Here is a 17103-nt window from a genome sequence, read left to right as displayed (position 1 = left end):
CATGTAAACCCTGTGTAAACCATCATTTCACATCTGGATTGTCCTTGTGTCAAACATGATCAGGGGTCTGGAAACGAAGCCCTATGAGGAGAGACTGAAAGAACTGGGCATGTTCAGCCTGGAGAAGAGGAGATCGAGGGGAGACATGAGAGGACTCTCCAAATCCTTGAAAGGTTGTCACACAGAGGAGGGCCAGGATCTCTTCTTGATCCTCCCAGAGTGCAGGACAATGGGCTCAGGTTTCAGAAAGCCAGATTCCATCTGGCCATCAGGAAAAACATCCTGACTGTTAGAGTGGTACAACAATGGAACCAATGACCTAGGGAGGTGGTGGCATCTCCCATCCTAGAGGCGTTCAAGAGGCAGCTGGACAGCCATCTGTCAGGGATGCTTTAAGGTGGATTCCTGCACTGAGCAGGGGGTTGGACTCGATGGCCTTGTAGGCCCCTTCCAGCTCTACTATTCTATGATTCTATGGAAGTACAAATACGTAGCACTTAACACAATGGGCAAAGCTTTGGGCCCAGTGGACAAATCCAGCCCTCCTCTGGTCCCAATGTGGTTCCCTGAGATTCCTCAGACCGTCACGTCCCTTCACTTGGTCCTACCCCCTTCTGTCACTGATCCTTCGGTGGTTTTAAGAACATAAGAACATTAGAAGACAGCCCTGATGCTGGATCAGACCAAGGGTTCATCTCGTCCAGCACTCTGTTCACACAGTGACCAACCAGCTGCCCATGGCAAGCCTGCAAGCAGGTGCAACAGCATCCTCCAGCCCATGTTCCCCAGCAACAGGTGTACATAGACATACTGCCTCTGATACTGGAGGTAGAAGCACGTAGCCATCAGGACTCAGCCACTGCCTGAGCTGGAAGAGAGAGAGAGAACGAGAGAAAATGGGCATGTCAGTCTGTGAGCCTATTAAGTAATATATCGATTGCAAGGTTTAATCTTTCTGATCTCTCCGAACTATGCGAGAATGTAACGTTGGCTGGCTTTGAAGACACGGGGATGGTTTGGGTGGGTGTGTTTGTATTGGCACACACAACTTCTCTTTCTCCAGTGGATAATACGCTCTGTTGTTGTGCAAGGAAAGGAGAAGCACGCTGCTTCGAAACCCTTGATATCGATCTCAGTTGCCCTTAAGTGAACACTGCTCCCTTTTGCCCAAGAATGAGGGAGGAGACCGGGCCTCTTTCTGGTAGGCGTTGTCGATCCGGATTGCGTGGCTGTAGAAGAAAACAGGAAGCAAAATCAAAGCAAGCGCTGCGAAAAGCCAAGGGCAAAGCCAGGTTTTCCTCGGAGCAGCTATGGGTTTCTTCTACGTCCTCTTCGTGTTAGTGGTGGCTGCATTCCTTGCAGCCGTGATCTTGCTGGTTGTGGGGAGCATTTATTTTGACGCCTCCAACTCTGAGATCCCTCCTGGCGTTGAACATCCAGCAAAGCTCCGAATCATTCATGCTGTTTTGATTGGCTCTGCTGTTCTGGTGAGTGAATGCTGGACTTTGAATGAAACGGGGTGAGTGGGACGTCTGTCTGTCTGTCTGTCTTTCTGTCTGTCTGTCTGTCTGTCTTTCTTTCTTTCTTTCTTTTAAAATAAATGCAATAGTTAAGGTGGGCAAAAGAGCACACACACCCTTTTGCTCCCCTGTAAAGGGAGAACTGGTTAGGGTGACCATATTTGGGAGACCAAAAAAGAGGACACCTAGTGTGTGTGTGTGGGGGGGAAGCAGCTTTCTAAGTCCTGCAGAAAGTACGTTCTTCCCCCGCCACCTTAAAGAACCCGATTGGAGTGGAGGAGGGGAAAGGATTTCATTCTGCACCACCACCATCCACTCCAATGGGGGCCTTTTCTATAATGTCCACGAATGACCCACTTTCCCCTTTAAGACCTCAATTGGAGCTCAGGGTGGGGGAATGATGTGCCTCAAGAAAGCATGTCATTCCCTCCTGCTATGCTAATGGCAGCCTTAAAGAGGAAGGTGTGTCATTCCAGGACATTATTGAAAATTATAGAAAATCCCCCCTGACACCATGGAAAGAACAAAAACCAGGACAAATCCGGGGAAATCCTGACAGTTGGTCACCCTAGAACTGGTGGATTAGATTCAAAGTGGGAGGATCTAACAAGACAGCAGTGGGGGAAATGTCCAGAGGGAGGGGCAAGAGAGATGGGGGGGAGGGGAATGATCTTGTTCTATTAAAGCCAAAACAATACTGATAGAATAGGTAAGGAAAAGTGTTTTCTGGTTAGAATTAATTCCCAGGGTTTGGTAGATGATTGTCTCCTGGATTCAACTGGAGTTGTTGTTGTTGTTGTTGTTTATTGTATTTGTATACCACCCCATAGCTGAAGTTCTCTGACTGATTTAGACAATATACAAAAATTACAAACCACAAAAACATACAATATACACATACATTTAAAACCTCTATAACAACTTAAAAATAAATTACAAGCCTAAAAAAAACAGACCCAGGCTCATCACATATTGCTAAGAGAAAAGTCTTGACCTGGTGCCGAAAAGATAGCAACGTTGGCGCCAGGCGGGCCTCGTCAGGGAGATCGTTCCACAGTTGGGGGGCCACCACTGAAAAGGCCCTCTCCCTTGTTGTCGTCCTCCAAGCTTCCCTCGGAGTAGGCACCTGGAGGAGGACCTTAGGTGTTGAACGTAGGGTTCGGGTAGGTTCGTGTCAGGAAAGGCGTTCCGTCAGGAGTTGTGGTCCCGAACTGTGTAAGACTTTACAGGTTAAAACGTTCCCAAAATGACCTGAGACAATCTTGTTATTAATTTTTTAATTATAAATGTTACTTGCCCCTTTTGACAGAGCAATGGGTACAACAACTCACTCACTCCCCACCCCACCCCACACACAACAAAAGAATAATTACCATTTGCTGTGGGAGCAAATCTTTACAGCAGGGTCAAATTGCAGGGGAAGAAAGAAACGTTGGGAGAAGGGAATTTAGGGCAGAGACGTGATTGGTAGAAAGGTGCTGTCTAACCCCTTTTATGTCCCCTCTTTCTGCATTTTCTTCTCCCTCCCTCCCCTGAGTTCCAACTGCATGTTTGCTAGCAGGGAAATGCAAACAAGCGTTTACACTGTAAAAAAAGTTTACACTGTAAAAAGTGGCTCTGGGGTCATTTGGAAGTCACTATTCTGGTTCCTCCATCCCGCTCTTCCTGAATTCTGGTTTAACTAAAGTCCCCAGCCTTTTCATGTGTTGCTAATGTGAAGGGGGCATCACATCTATACTTGTATACAAAGCAAGAGGCAAGCGTTCGTAATTGTATGTGTATCCATCCGCAAATGAACCGAAGGCTGTGGCAAGGGTGCTCTGCTGAAAATGGAGAAACCAAAAAAATAAAGTAACATTAACAATGCCAACTTCCTCACGCATCGCTATCGCTTCGCCAAGGGAATGCCATGCAATGCCAGAACTCCACAATACGGAGAGAAATTTGGATAAAGAGAATCTCGGAATTATTCCTAATTGGAGTGACGAGATGGCCGGGTTTTCAACATCAGTACTTTCGCTCCAGCTCAACAGATTGGAACAGCATCTATTAGACGCTGGTGGGCTATCTCCTCTGCTCCTCCACCTGATTTTTATTTATTTTGTAATTATTGCATTTATAACCTGCTTTTCTCGCATCTTTTGAGGAATCCAAGGGGGGTTACATAATCCTCCTCCTCCTCTTCCTTTTAGCCCCATGACAAACTTATAAGGTAGGTTGGGCTGAGAGTCAGTGACTCACCCAAAGTCCCCTAATGAGCTTCGTGGCCAAGTGGGGACTAGAACCCAGGTCTCCTGAGTCCCAGTCCAACACTCTAACTACTACACCGCACTGCCTCTTTTCCTCCTCCCCCCTCTTCCTCAAATTTGTCTAATCTCCATATAAGGGCTATCTCAGCCAGTGACCTTCACCACCCTTTTAGGCACCAAAGTTAATTTGTCCTGGAACTAGTTGGGTGACCGACTTCTAATATAATGAGAATGGGTGAAAATGATCCTTTTATTCACTTCTGCTTCACCAGCCTTCCCCAACCTGGTATACTCCATATATTTTGGACTACAGTTCCCATCATTCCTAATCATTGTAAATGCTAGCTGGGGCTGATTGTAGGGTGCATTCATTGTGTTATAAGTCTCTGTCACTTCTTCGTGATCATCTTTTGCCCCCCAAAACTAAAAAAAGTCCCCAAATGCTTCCTTTACAGAGGAGGTATGTCAGCCCCTTGATCATTTTGGTTGGCCAAGCTATTGCAGTAAGTAGGTCTGTGTACAGACTCCCCAAACCGCTTCATGGCCCCGATCAGCAACTTTCAGATCGAGTCAATCTGCCCCTCCCCCACTCCGCTCCACAGAGTGAGATCCAGAGGGCCGGATCAACATTTTGCCCCCTTCCCTACTTTCTTGCCTCCGCGGCAGGCAGCGGAGGCAGGTAAGTGGGGAATGGGGGGCAAAATGGGGGCTGAAGAAGCCCCCCTCTCCCCTGCCTCCTTACTTACCTCCTCCGTTGCATGGGTGGTGGCAGAGCCAGGTAAGCCCTCCCCCCCCACTTACCTGCCTCTGTCGTGGTCCGGCGCCGGCTTCAACTGAGGGCCAGGCCTCAAACCAGAAGAGCAGGCCACGGCCTGCTCTTCTAGCTTGAGGCCTGGCCCTCAGTTGAAGCCAGCACCGGACCACAATGGAAGCAGGTAAGCCCTCCCCCCTGCCCCCTTAACCGGCTCCGCTGCCATTGCCACACGGACTGTGGCAGTGGAGCCAGGTAAGCCCCCCTCCCCCCACTTACCTGCCTCTGGCTCTATCCGGCACAGGCTTCAACTGAGGCCTGGGCCTCAGTTGATGCCTGTGTTGGACCACAATGGACACAGGTAAGCCCCCCTGCCCCCTTACCTGGCTCCATCGCTGCACAGACTGTGCCGCCGCCGCCAGGTGAGCCCCCCTCCCCCCTTACCTGCCTTCGGAGCTCCAAGCGGAAGTGAACCACTTCGGCTCAATTGCAGCTCCCCCGACCCGATCTGGATCTGCCATTGGCGGAGGCGTATTGAGTCGCTCCGCTCCTGAGTTGCGATCCGAATCAGAGCGGAGCATAGCCGTAGCAGTAAGGGTTTGCCCATCCCTAGACGTTTAATGGCTTGATAGTTGCTTAAATACATCCTGAGCTACTGCCTAATACAATTGCCCCCAAACCTGATGTCCTGCAGATGTTTTGGACTACAAGTCCCATCACGCATTATTTATTTATTTATTTATTTATTTATTGCATTTGTATACTGCCCCATAGCCGAAGCTTTCTGGGAGGTTCACATTGCCATTGGCCATGCTGGCTGGAGCAGATCAGATCTGGAGTTCAAAATATCTTGAGGGCACCCACTGGGTAAGACTACTGTAATAGATATGTGGACATGACTCCCGCCCCCTTCTTCCACCCCCACCCTCTTTCAAAAGGGAAAGATTTTGGAGAATCTACATATCTGCACACAAATCCAGTTTGTACGGTTCATTCGGGATGGAAGGAAACTAGGAAAAGATCCCACGCTCTTCATCAAGGATGTGAAGTTCAAGCACGTTCCTGTCCGGATTTACCAGCCGAAAGTGCCCTCTGCTGGCCGAAGGAAGGGCATCATTTACTTTCATGGCGGAGGCTGGATGTTCGGAAGTATCCGTGAGTTACATCAGAACTTAATTTGCATCATAAACTGAATGAACAACGAAGTCCCACCTAGAGCTGTGCTCAAGCAGCCTCTCAAAATTCTCCACCCTATTGGCAGGCAATTGGGGGGCACAATTTCCCTGAATTTCTCCGGTGGGGGGGGAGAGAAATTCTTCAACAATTTCTCACAGGTAGGCATCACCTTTGACAAGGTTAGTAGAACAGCTCCCTTCTTTTTCCTCCTGAAGGTTTTTAGAGCTGTTGTTTTTGTGCTGCAAGTGGCAATGGGGTCAACTGTTCTGGAAGCCTGGGCCCCATTTTGCATCCCCCCCCCAATGCCCCATATACCTAGCATTACTCCAGGGCATTAAGGGGGTCAGGGAAGGGAATGCAGGCACCACCACCCAAAAAATGGTGAAGAAAATATGGAGAACATTATGAAAAGTATCCTTTTATTTCTAGGCGGTAAGAAAAGAAAAGAAAAACTCAGGACTTTTCTGAGAAAGATATATTGGGAGAAACCTTGGCTCAGCTCTAGTTGTCACCCTTCAGGGTTCAGCACTGTCCCTAAGGCCTTCAAAATGTTACGTTTCTGAGGGGAGATGGTGGAACCATCTTGGCTCTAATGCTGGTGGAGGCAATACTGCTCCTTCCCTGAAAGCCCTGTAGCGGGTGAGTGGGGCAGCGTTGCATTGAGCCCCAGGGAGAGCATGGAGCTAACACTGTGCCAAAATCTATCCTCCCATTTCCTGAAAAGTTTTCTTCCTTGTGAAAGTGGCTTCCATTTTTCTGCCTCATTCTCAGGGCATTTTATAATTTATTTTCAATGTGTTTTGGTGGTGGTTTTGACCTTAACTAATCACTGTGCGGTGGTTGAGGGGACTGTCTGTATATATATATTTGTGCATTTTTATCCCGCCGTTCAGCCAAAAAAGGCTCTCACGGCGGCTTACAAAAGTATTTCTTGACAGTCCCTGCCCACAGGCTTACAATCTAAAAGACGCGACACAAAAGGAAAGGGGATTGGGAGGGAGGAGGAGGGGGGAAAGGAAAGCAAATTCAGGCACTACATTCTTAGTTGCAAAGTTCAGCAGTGACAGTTGACAGTTGGCAGCAGGAGGGAGGGGGCTCTCAGCTGGAGCTGGACCCAGGCCTGATGGAGAGGTGCCCGGCTGCTGCTTCCTCCCTCACTGGTGGCCTCTGCAGAGACAGTGGGTAGCAGGAGGGAGGGGGCTCTCAGCTGGAGCTGGACCCAGGCACGATGGAGAGGTGCCTGGCTGTTGCTTCCTCCCTCACTGGTGGCCTCTGCAGAGATAGTGGGTAGCAGGAGGGAGGGGGCTCTCAGCTGGAGCTGGACCCAGGCACGATGGAGAGGTGCCTGGCTGCTGCTTCCTCCCTCACTAGAAATTTCTTTCTATTACACATCTCTCCATTGCTCTACAATCTCTCAGGCTGCCTGCACTTCCTGACTTGAAAAGGCACTATGGCAGGAATGAATTATTTGGAAGGGAAATGTGGTAAGCTAGGGTGACCCTATGAAAAGGAGGACAGGGCTCCTGTATCTTTAACAGTTGCATTGAAAAGGGAATTTCAGCAGGTGTCATTTGGTGAAATTGCCTCTTCACCAGAACAGTTAAAGCTCCATGAGCCCTGCCCTCTTTTGTATCTGCACGCTCTACAAAAGTGGGCATGGCTCCTACAGATTTAACAGTTGGGATGAAGATGGACTTTCACCAGGTGCTGCATGTATAAAAATGACACCTGCTGAAATTCCCTTTTCTATACAACTGTTAAAGATACAGCCCTGTCATCTCAACTCTTGCTTTCAGTTATTGGCAAATAATTCTCATTCCTTTGCAAAAGCTTGGTTTTAGAGCAAATGATTACTATGAGAGCATGTTTATTTTGACTTCCCTTATCAAAGGAATAGATTGCTTTCACATCCCTAGGTGTGAAGTTTCTTTCTAACTAGTTCTCAGGTTATTTTCATGACATATCGTATGGTTGATTTTTCCATTGATTGTTGCATTTGGGAGGTATGTGATCAGATATGTGATCAGATTTTTAAAACTAGGTGTCATTTGTATACATGCAGCACCTGGTGAAAGTCCCTCTTCATCCCAACTGTTAAATCTGCAGGAGCCCTGCCCTCTTTTGTAGAGTGTGCAGATACAAAAGAGGGCAGGGCTCATGGAGCTTTAACTGTTCTGGTGAAGAGGGAATTTCACCAAATGACACCTCTCTCACCATTCATCCCTGAAAACATTTGTCTTTCAGGATCTCATGAAAATATCTGCCGCTATTTTGCCAGAGAAAGCGAATCGGTGGTTGTGTCTGTGGAGTAAGTCATGCCAAATGTGTTAATTTGAACAAATTTATCATTCGGTCTCTTACATTTCAATAACTATTTGCCTTTTAAAATAACTGTTTAGGGTGACCATATGAAAAGGAGGACAGGGCTCCTGTATCTTCAACAGTTTCATAGAAAAGGGAATTTCAACAGGTGTCATTCGTATATATGGAGAACCTGGTGAAATCCCCTCTTCATCATTTCAGTTAAAGCTGCAGGAGCTATACTAGAGTGACCAGATTTAAAAGAGGGCAGAGCACCTGCAGCTTTAACTGTTGTGATGAAGAGGGAATTTCACCAGGTTCTCCATACATACAAATCATACCGGCTGAAATTCTCTTTTCAATATAACTGTTAAAGATACAGGAGCCCTCTCCTCCTTTTCATATGGTCACCCTATAACTGTTTCTAAGACAGGGGATCCAGAACACCTTAACCAACCATCCTGCCCATGCTGGTGATACAAGGTGACTCTGCAGAAAGGGATACTCAAATATTTTGTTCGGTTTACATTTTTAAACAAACAGCCTGATTTGCACATCCGAAACTATTATACAGATTGGCACACATAGCTTCTCTACACGCAGGAAAAATCCTGCACCTTACCAAGTCTTTCATCTATGCAATATTCCCATCCTTTTGACATGCTCCTTCTCATGTGACCACATGATTTGTTCCCTTCTCGGAAAGGACACATTTTGTTTTAATTATGGCAAAGAAATCTCGCGATATCTGGATAATGCCACTTTATCTGTGGGGGTTTTAAATGTGCAATTTCCAGGGGATAGCGCGGGAGACATCCTGGCTGTTGACGATGTCGTGTAATGGGCCTACGTTTATCAATCACATTTAGAGAAACTCGCAGTCATTCTTTGAATCGTGCATTTCTCCAAGTTTCTGCAATCCGGTTCTCAGCTAAAAACATGTTACAAAATGCATAGGAAAATGTGCATTCCAGGATAAAATGTGTTTATTTTAAGAAAAATAGATGTAATTTAAATGTTTAGGGGCATGTGCTTGTGTGTGATGGAAGAGATGTATGATTCAACTCAAGTGATTCAGACATGGACAGGGAATAGACTGGCTACCGTGTGTTCCTTTGTTCTGTTCCATTGTTCAGCCATGCATTCCACCCCTCTTGACTTCCTGATTAACTAGGAGAATTTCCATAATTAATTCCAAAACTGGAGCAAGGAGGCGAGAACGAGTGTTTGGTGTGTGACGACTCCAGCACCCATCGTTGCCAGCTTGGCCTCTTCCAGGAAGGGAATGTTGTGTAAAGAGCTCCTTTTTGCAACATTCCCTTCCTGGAAGTGTCCACCCCACCATTTTGCACAACATGGTGGTGCTTGCGAAGAGTGTGGACGGCCCAGTGTGCCCTGATCGGCCACTTGCCTTGCACAATGCCACGATGGGGTTGGGAGGGGGTCGGGGGGAGCAGTAGCAATGGCTCAATGAGGGACCAATAAGCCAGGCACAGGGGAATTCACTTGTCCCTAGTGGCCAAGCAGGGAAGACCATAAGGAGGGCATCAAGGCAAATAGCTCTCTCCCACTGTAGGTTCCAAACAGCAGGCAGTTTGCCACCATTTTCAGTTCCTTTGCACCATCTATCCATTTTACTGAGCTCCAGGTATACAGCGATGCTAACATGTGTGCACTTTCATCCCTATTAATGAGGCGCATGTGCAGTAATATATTAACATGCTCATATTAATGGGGCAAAGTGAACACTGAGAAAATGATGCCAGGAATTCTCACAAAAATGCTCTTCTGTCCATGTACGTTCCAATGATTTATTTAGGGGAAAGTATGACTCCGAAATGAGTACACTATAAGACAACAAATGCAGATAGTTTTCAGGGGTGGGAAAATAATCCAAACACAGGAGCATCCAACTTAGGGTGACCCTACGAAAAGGAGGACAGGGCTCCTGTATCTTCAACAGTTGTATTGAAATGAAAAGGGAATTTCAACAGGTGTCATTTGTATATATGGAGAACCTGGTGAAATTCCCTTTTCATCACAACAGTTAAAGCTGCAGGTGCCCTGCCCTCTTTTAAATCTGGTCACTCTAGTATAGCTCTTACACCTTTAACTGCTGTGATGAAGAGGGAATTTCACCAGGTTTTCCATATATACAAATGACACCTGCTGAAATTCTCTTTTCTATACAACTGTTAAAGATACAGGAGCCCTGTCCTCTTTTTCATATGGTCACCCTAATCCAACTGAACTATCAAATTTGCAGATGACACCAAATTGGGTGGGATAGCTAATACCCTGGAAGACAGAAACAAACTTCAAAGTGATTTTGATAGGCTGGAGTGCTGGGCTGAAAACAACAGAATGAAGTTGAATAGCAATAAATGCCAAGTTCTATATCTAGGAAATAGAAACCAAATGCACAGTTACAAGATGGGGGATACTTGGCTCAGCAACACTACAAACAAGAAGGATCTTGGAATTGTTGAAGATCACAAGCTGAATATGAGCCAACAGTGTGATATGGCCGCAAGAAAAGGCAAATGCTATTTTGGGCTGCATTAATAGAAGTATAGCTTCCAAATCGTGTGAGGTACTGGTTTCTCCCTATTCGGCCCTGGTTATTCGGCATCATCTTGAATATTGCATCCAGTTCTGGGCTCCACAATTCAAGAAGGACGCAGACAAGCTGGAGCGTGTTCAGAGGAGGGCAACCAGGATGATCAGGGGTCTGGAAACAAAGCCCTATGAAGAGAGACTGAAAGAACTGGGCATGTTTAGCCTGGAGAAGAGAAGATTGAGGGGAGACATGATAGCACTCTTCAAATACTTAAAAGGTTGTCACACAGAGGAGGGCCAGGATCTCTTCTTAATCTTCCCAGAGTGCAGGACATGGAATAACGGGCTGAAGTTACAGGAATCCAGATTCCGGCTGGACATCAGGAAAAACTTCCTGACTGTTAGAGCAGTACGACAATGGAACCAGTGACCTAGGGAGGTTGTGGGCTCTCCCACACTAGAGGCCTTCAAGAGGCAGCTGGACAGCCCTCTGTCAGGGATTCTTTAAGGTGGATTCCTGCATTGAGCAGGGGGTTGGGCTCAATGGCCTTATAGTAGGGGTGTTCACGGACCCCCCGATCTGCTTCTCTTCCAGATCCGCAATTTGCGGATCAGGCCACTTCACTCCGCCCCACTCTGCCTATAGTCCGCTCCGCTCCGCTGCGGAGCTCCGGATCCGGATCAGAGCTCCACTTCCCCCCCATAGGCTTGCATTGAAATCCAAAAAAGTCTACAACTTTTTTTCTGTTAAAGTTAGAAACCTCAAGTTTAGCACCATGACACCTCATGGACATATACACATGCGTGCCAAGCCTCAAGCCAATCCAAGCGTCCCCTGATTTTTGGGGAATTTATGAAAATCAGACACCCCATTTTCAGACATGGACTGTTCTCCGACATTTTGACAGATAACATTTTTTGAAGTGGGCACCTTCACAGATACCATCTAGATCCACATTCATGCTAAGTTTCAAGCAAGGCCCATCATCCCCTGATTTTTGGCAGGGCTTTAACCTTTTAACTCACCCCAAATCAAGTCCCATGCTAGAACTACGTCAATTTTCACGTTAGAAACCTCAAACTCGCCACCATGATAGATTATCCACGGATACACAGGCATGCCAAGCCTCAAGCAAATCCCATCATCCCCTGATTTTTTGGGAATTTATGAAAATCGGACACCTCATTTTCAGACATGGACTGTTCTCCGACATTTTGACAGATACATTTTTTTGAAGTGGGCACCCTCACAGATGCCATCTCTTACTGGTAAAAGACAGATATAGCCTTTTAAAAAAATTCTTGTTGTTGTTTATTCAGCAACACTGCTGCTTTTAATTCCACCCCTCCTTTGTTTGTTTGTTTATTTATTTATTTATTCCATTTTATATTATTTACACCCCATAGCCCAAGCTCTCCTGGCTTTTCCTCTTCAGTGAAGTCAGGCAGGCTTTCATTGTGATTCAACACCTTGTTGTTGTTGTTGTTGTTGTTGTTGCTATTAATATTAATTAGTACTGCTATTAACATTATTATTTTGTTGTTTAGTAATGGCTGTGATCACAGTGCAGGGGGAGTGGGAACTGTGCCAATTTGACTGGCCCTGTCTAGGGACCATTCTTTAAGAAGCAAACTAACACTTCAACTCATGATAGGCAATGTTTCTCCACTGGTTAACCGTTGGAGGGCTCTGATGACCCTCCAAGGGCAAGACACAGTGTACTGGGCACGTCCACATGCCCTAGGGGACCTCATCCCCTTGCACCACATCTATTCAGTTGTTCACCAAAGTTACGGTGGGTAGCAGTGCTGTGTTTCCTATCTGTTATTTATTTGCTTAATATATGATTTCAGGTTGTGTTTGTGCATTTGGTGGGGCTACTGTTTTAAAAAACACTGGGAAAAGTCCGTTCAGACTAAGAAAGAGAAGTTTCCCAGTATCCCAAGTTACTAGTATCCCATTTTGCGTATCCCCTCCTCCAACTTTGGGATCATGTGATCATGACTCTGCCTCTCAGCACTTAAAAAAAGGTACCTCTCCCGCTTTTTTTACCCGATTTTTTTTAAAAATATAGCAAGCGAACCGTACCACGCAGAGAGCTGAGAGTAGGCTCAAAATTACCCCCAGCCACGACTCTCGAAGCACCCGAACTTTCAGACAGATAGCTTGAAAAACAACACAGTTATCCCCTATTCTTTTCCGCAATGCAATCCTTTGGGCGAAATTTTCCAAAATGGTGGTCGGAGCGCTCCGCGAAAAGAGAAGCGCTTCTCCTATGGCCGCTTCTCTTCGCCGTGCTTCTAAAGGTCCACGGTCCGCTTCTACTCCGCCTCTGGGCAAGGCAGAGCAGGCCAATTTGCTTCTGATTCTCCGGTTCTAATCGGAGCGGAGTACACCTCTACCTTATAGGCCCCTTCCAACTCTACAATTCTATGATTCTATGAAAGTAGTGAGCAAGACGTTGACTCCTCCATTAATAAAAGAAGATTTCAGGGGATCTCAAAATCTTGCTCACTACTTCGGGGTCTTTTAGTTGGTCCTAATAAAACAGATCCCACTTCTAGTTTTCTTGGTTTTGTTTTAAAGAAGAGAACAGTGCAGTGTACAGAAAGGGACAGCAGGTGGCCATGCGGTCTAACCAAGGCAACCCAGTGCGATAGTTTATGAGCGATGTGGAGACCGAAGAGCAATTGAAAAAGAAGGCAATGAGGGTCCGTATCAAACAGACAAGAGGACTAACGAAACAATGAGGGGGTGGTGGGGGAATGATAAGCCTCTCTCTCATCCATGCCCCTTCCAACTGAGTTCATCCACAAACCCGTTCAATCCCATTTCCACCTCAATCGGCCTTGTTTTTTAAAAAGGGAATCCTCACAAGGAGACACATTTCAGTATCAAGTTTGATGCACTAGACTATTTTACAGCTGTCCTGAAAGACCTGCACTGGTTGCCAGTTATTTTCCAGGTTCCATTCAAGGTGTTGGACAAGATCTACACTACTGCTTTATAACAGTTTATAATGGTTTTGACAACTGTTTGGGCCCAAGACATATTATATATACTGTTTTCAAAGGGTTACATCCTGCTTGGTGTACATCTGGCCTTGGTCGTAGCCTTTGAAGCCCTTGACAGCTTAGGACCTGGCTATCTAAGGGACAACCCATCACACTATGAACCTGGCCAAGTATTAAAACCTGGCCAAGTGTTTGAAGGAACACCTCCTCCCATATGTACCTGCCCGGACCTTAAGATCATCTACAGGGGTCCTTCTCCATGAGCCCCTGCCAAAGGAAGTGAGGCAGGTGGCTACTAGGAGGAGGGCTTTCTCCACTATGGCACTCCGGTTGTGGAATGAGCTCCCCAGAGAGGTCCGCCTCGCGCCTACACTGTACTCTTTTCGTCGCCAGCTGAAGACCTTTTGATTCTCTCAGTATTTTAACACTTAATTTTAACTTAAATTTAAATTTTACTGTTCTAACTCCGTATTTTAATCTTATGTCAATTTTGCTGCGTGGTTTTATCCTGGTGGTGCTTTTGATACTGTATTTTGTATTTGTGCTTTTAACCAGTTGGTTGTTTTATTATGGTTTTCATTTTTGTGAACCGCCCAGAGAGCTTCGGCTATTGGGCGGTATAAAAATGTAATAAATAAATAAATAAATAAATAAATAAATAAACCTGCCGGAGAGGCGATTTTGAGGGTACCATGAAATGCAGAATCATGTGTGTTGAGCACATGTGAAATGGCTTTCTCCTGCGTTTCCCTCAAATTGTGGAATGTGCTCCCTTAATTCTGCTCCTATGAATGAGGCACATGTGGAGTGATGCATATGGAGACATACCTGTTCATACTAATGTAGCAAAGTGCACACTGATAAAACGATGCCGGGATCTCTCACATAATCCTCTTCAGCAAACCACAGTTCAAGGATTCTTTGGGGGGGGGGGAATATGATCATTAAATTAGTATAAGATTTTAGAATTGGTGCAAAAACAGATGTTTTTAATTGCACCTTTTCAAATGTGTAGTTTTAATATTTTACTGTTTTTAATATTCTTGTTTTTATTGTTGCAGGGTTTTGTTGTTTTAAATTGTTGTATTCTGCCTTGGTTTTTTTTGCATATAGATGATGACAATCAATTAAATAATTTTAATAATAATAAACATATTGGGTTGGATCCAGGTTTGGTCAGTAGGCTTCGAGTAGACCCCTTGAAATAACTGGAATTATTTATTTATTTATTTATTTATTTGTATCCCACCCTATATCACTAGGATCTCAGGGCAGCGTACAGATAAAATCATACAAACAATATAAAACAATAAATATACACAGCTAATCAAGCTAAAACCGGTATAGAATTGAAAAGCAGTAAAACCAATTAAAACAGTTAAAACAGTATGCAAGTTTGGTGAATTTAGCCATCAAAGGCTTTGTTAAAAAACCCATGCCTTTACCCATGCCGGAATAAAGTCAGTGTTGGCAACAGTCAGGCCTCCAAAGGGAGGGCATTCCACAGCCGGGGTGCCACAATGGAGAAAGCCCTCTCCCACATCCCACCATAGCATATGTCTAGCGTTGGTGGGACGTGGAGGAGGGCTCCTCCAACATATATGTTAGTCACAGATTTCATCCAACCCATTTTCTCACAAAATATGCATTTCTATACATATTTCTTCCCAAAATACACATGTTCACATGCATTTGCTGGGGAAGCTCTAGCTAAAGATTTGACAGCCCCGTTCAGAAGACACCTTACACCATGTCTTTAGTGGTTAAGCCAGAAAGACGGGCTGTGTTAAGCCTTATTCAACATGGTTAAAGCCATGGTTTAAGGTGTCTTCTGAACATGGCCCAGTTTTCTGGCTTAACCACCATGGTTAAAGCCATGGTTAAAGGTGACTTCTGAATGGGCCCACTGCCTAGAGTAGGGGATTGGCATAGATATTAGGGATGTGCTCCGCTTCTAATCGGACCGGAGAAGCAGTAGCGGAGCGGGGGGCTTTGCCTGCCCTTAAGGCGGAGGCGAAGAGGATTGGGGAGCCGGCGGAGCGTGGCGAAGAGGATCGAGGTGAAGGCGGATCCTTCGCCTCGATCCGGAGCTCCGCCGGAAAGGTAAGTGGGGTTTACTGGGCCCTGCCGCTGTCGCTGTCACCCAGGCGGCGATGACGGCAGGGCCCGGTAACCCCCCCCCCCCGCCCTCCTCTCCCTTACCTGCCTCCGTCCGCTGTCCGTCAGCATCTCCAATTGAGCCCGTGGTTCCACCAGGAAGTCTGGGCCGCCCAGACTTCCTGGTGGAACCACGGGCTCAATTGAAGACGGCGACGGACCACGGACGGAGGCAGGTAAGGCCCCCCTCCTCCTTACCGGGCTCTGCCGCCGTCGCCGCATGGGCGGCGATTGCGGCAGGGCCCGGTAACCCCCCCTATGGGGGGGGGGGACCGGAGCTCCGATCCGGATCCGGAGCTCCGAGCGGAGCGGAGTGGGCACAGGCGGAGTGGGGGCGGGCCGATCCGAAAATGGCGGATCTTAAAATGAAGCGGAGTGGGGGGTCCGTGCACACCCCTAATAGATATGTTTTAGGCAACAATCCTATGTCCCCTAGACATGGCAGTATACAATTCTGGAAGAGAGCAACACCCTTTCCCTCCTTCCTTCATTTTATACAGTGCTATGTATACTCTGACTTCTAATGAATACACTGTTTCCAATTTGCGTCAATTGCCTTTACTTCAGGTACCGCCTGGCTCCTGAGCATTTATATCCAGCCCAGCTCAACGATTGCCTTGCTGCCACCACCCACTTTCTGGAGGCCGCAGAAGACTATGGCGTGGACAGTGCCCGTGTTATCGTAGCTGGTGACAGTTCCGGAGGCACCCTTGCTGCCACCATTTGCCAAACATTAGTGAGCAAGCCAGGTCTTGCAAAGGTTCATGCTCAGATCCTTATCTACCCTGGCCTCCAGGCCATAGATTTCAATTTGCCTTCCTATCAGCAGAACCGAGCTGTGCCCATTTTGTACCGGGAGCGGGCTGCTTTTTACCTGTTGCATTACGTGAACGGAAATGCTTCACTCCTTGAAGAGGTCCTGGAAGGTTCTCATGTTCCTGTGAACCTGAAGTTGAACTACAGGAAATGGCTAAGTGCAGACAACATTCCTAAAGAATTTAAGATCAGAGGCTACAAGCCCCATGTGACTGTTAGCGGTGAGGACGAGGTATGTGAGGTACTTAAGAACATGAGTTCACTTGAAACTTCTCCTCTTCTGGCTGAAGATGCTGTAGTTTGCCAGCTCCCTGAGACTTTCCTTCTGACCTGCGAATATGACGTCCTGAGGGATGATGGACTGCTGTATAAGAAAAGGCTGGAGGACAATGGTGTGGCAGTGACCTGGTACCACGTTACAAATGGGTTCCATGGGATCATAAGCTTCTTTGATAAGGGCTGGCTCAGTTTTCCTTCTGCGGAAAAAGGGTTGAATAAGATGGTCAACTTCATAAAAAGCTTATAAAACACACACACACACAGAGAGAGAGAGAGAGAG

At 46.5% G+C, this 17103-nt stretch overlaps 1 protein-coding gene across 1 annotated transcript; it reads left to right on the top strand.

The window, feature by feature from the left end:
- The first annotated feature begins 1257 nt into the window (after positions 1 to 1257).
- Positions 1258 to 17094, top strand: LOC134411369 (arylacetamide deacetylase-like 4). Its single transcript, XM_063145119.1, has 4 exons — positions 1258 to 1487; positions 5459 to 5675; positions 7941 to 8004; positions 16296 to 17094. Exons 1-4 carry the CDS (start codon positions 1311 to 1313, stop codon positions 17068 to 17070), a joined length of 1233 nt encoding a protein of 410 aa, XP_063001189.1. The 5' UTR covers positions 1258 to 1310; the 3' UTR covers positions 17071 to 17094.
- The last annotated feature ends 9 nt before the right edge of the window (positions 17095 to 17103 follow it).

The sequence above is a fragment of the Elgaria multicarinata genome, chromosome 20 (assembly GCF_023053635.1).
Source record: "Elgaria multicarinata webbii isolate HBS135686 ecotype San Diego chromosome 20, rElgMul1.1.pri, whole genome shotgun sequence".
Classification (NCBI taxonomy): Eukaryota; Metazoa; Chordata; class Lepidosauria; order Squamata; family Anguidae; genus Elgaria; species Elgaria multicarinata.
This window is presented reverse-complemented; position numbering and strand designations above follow the sequence as displayed.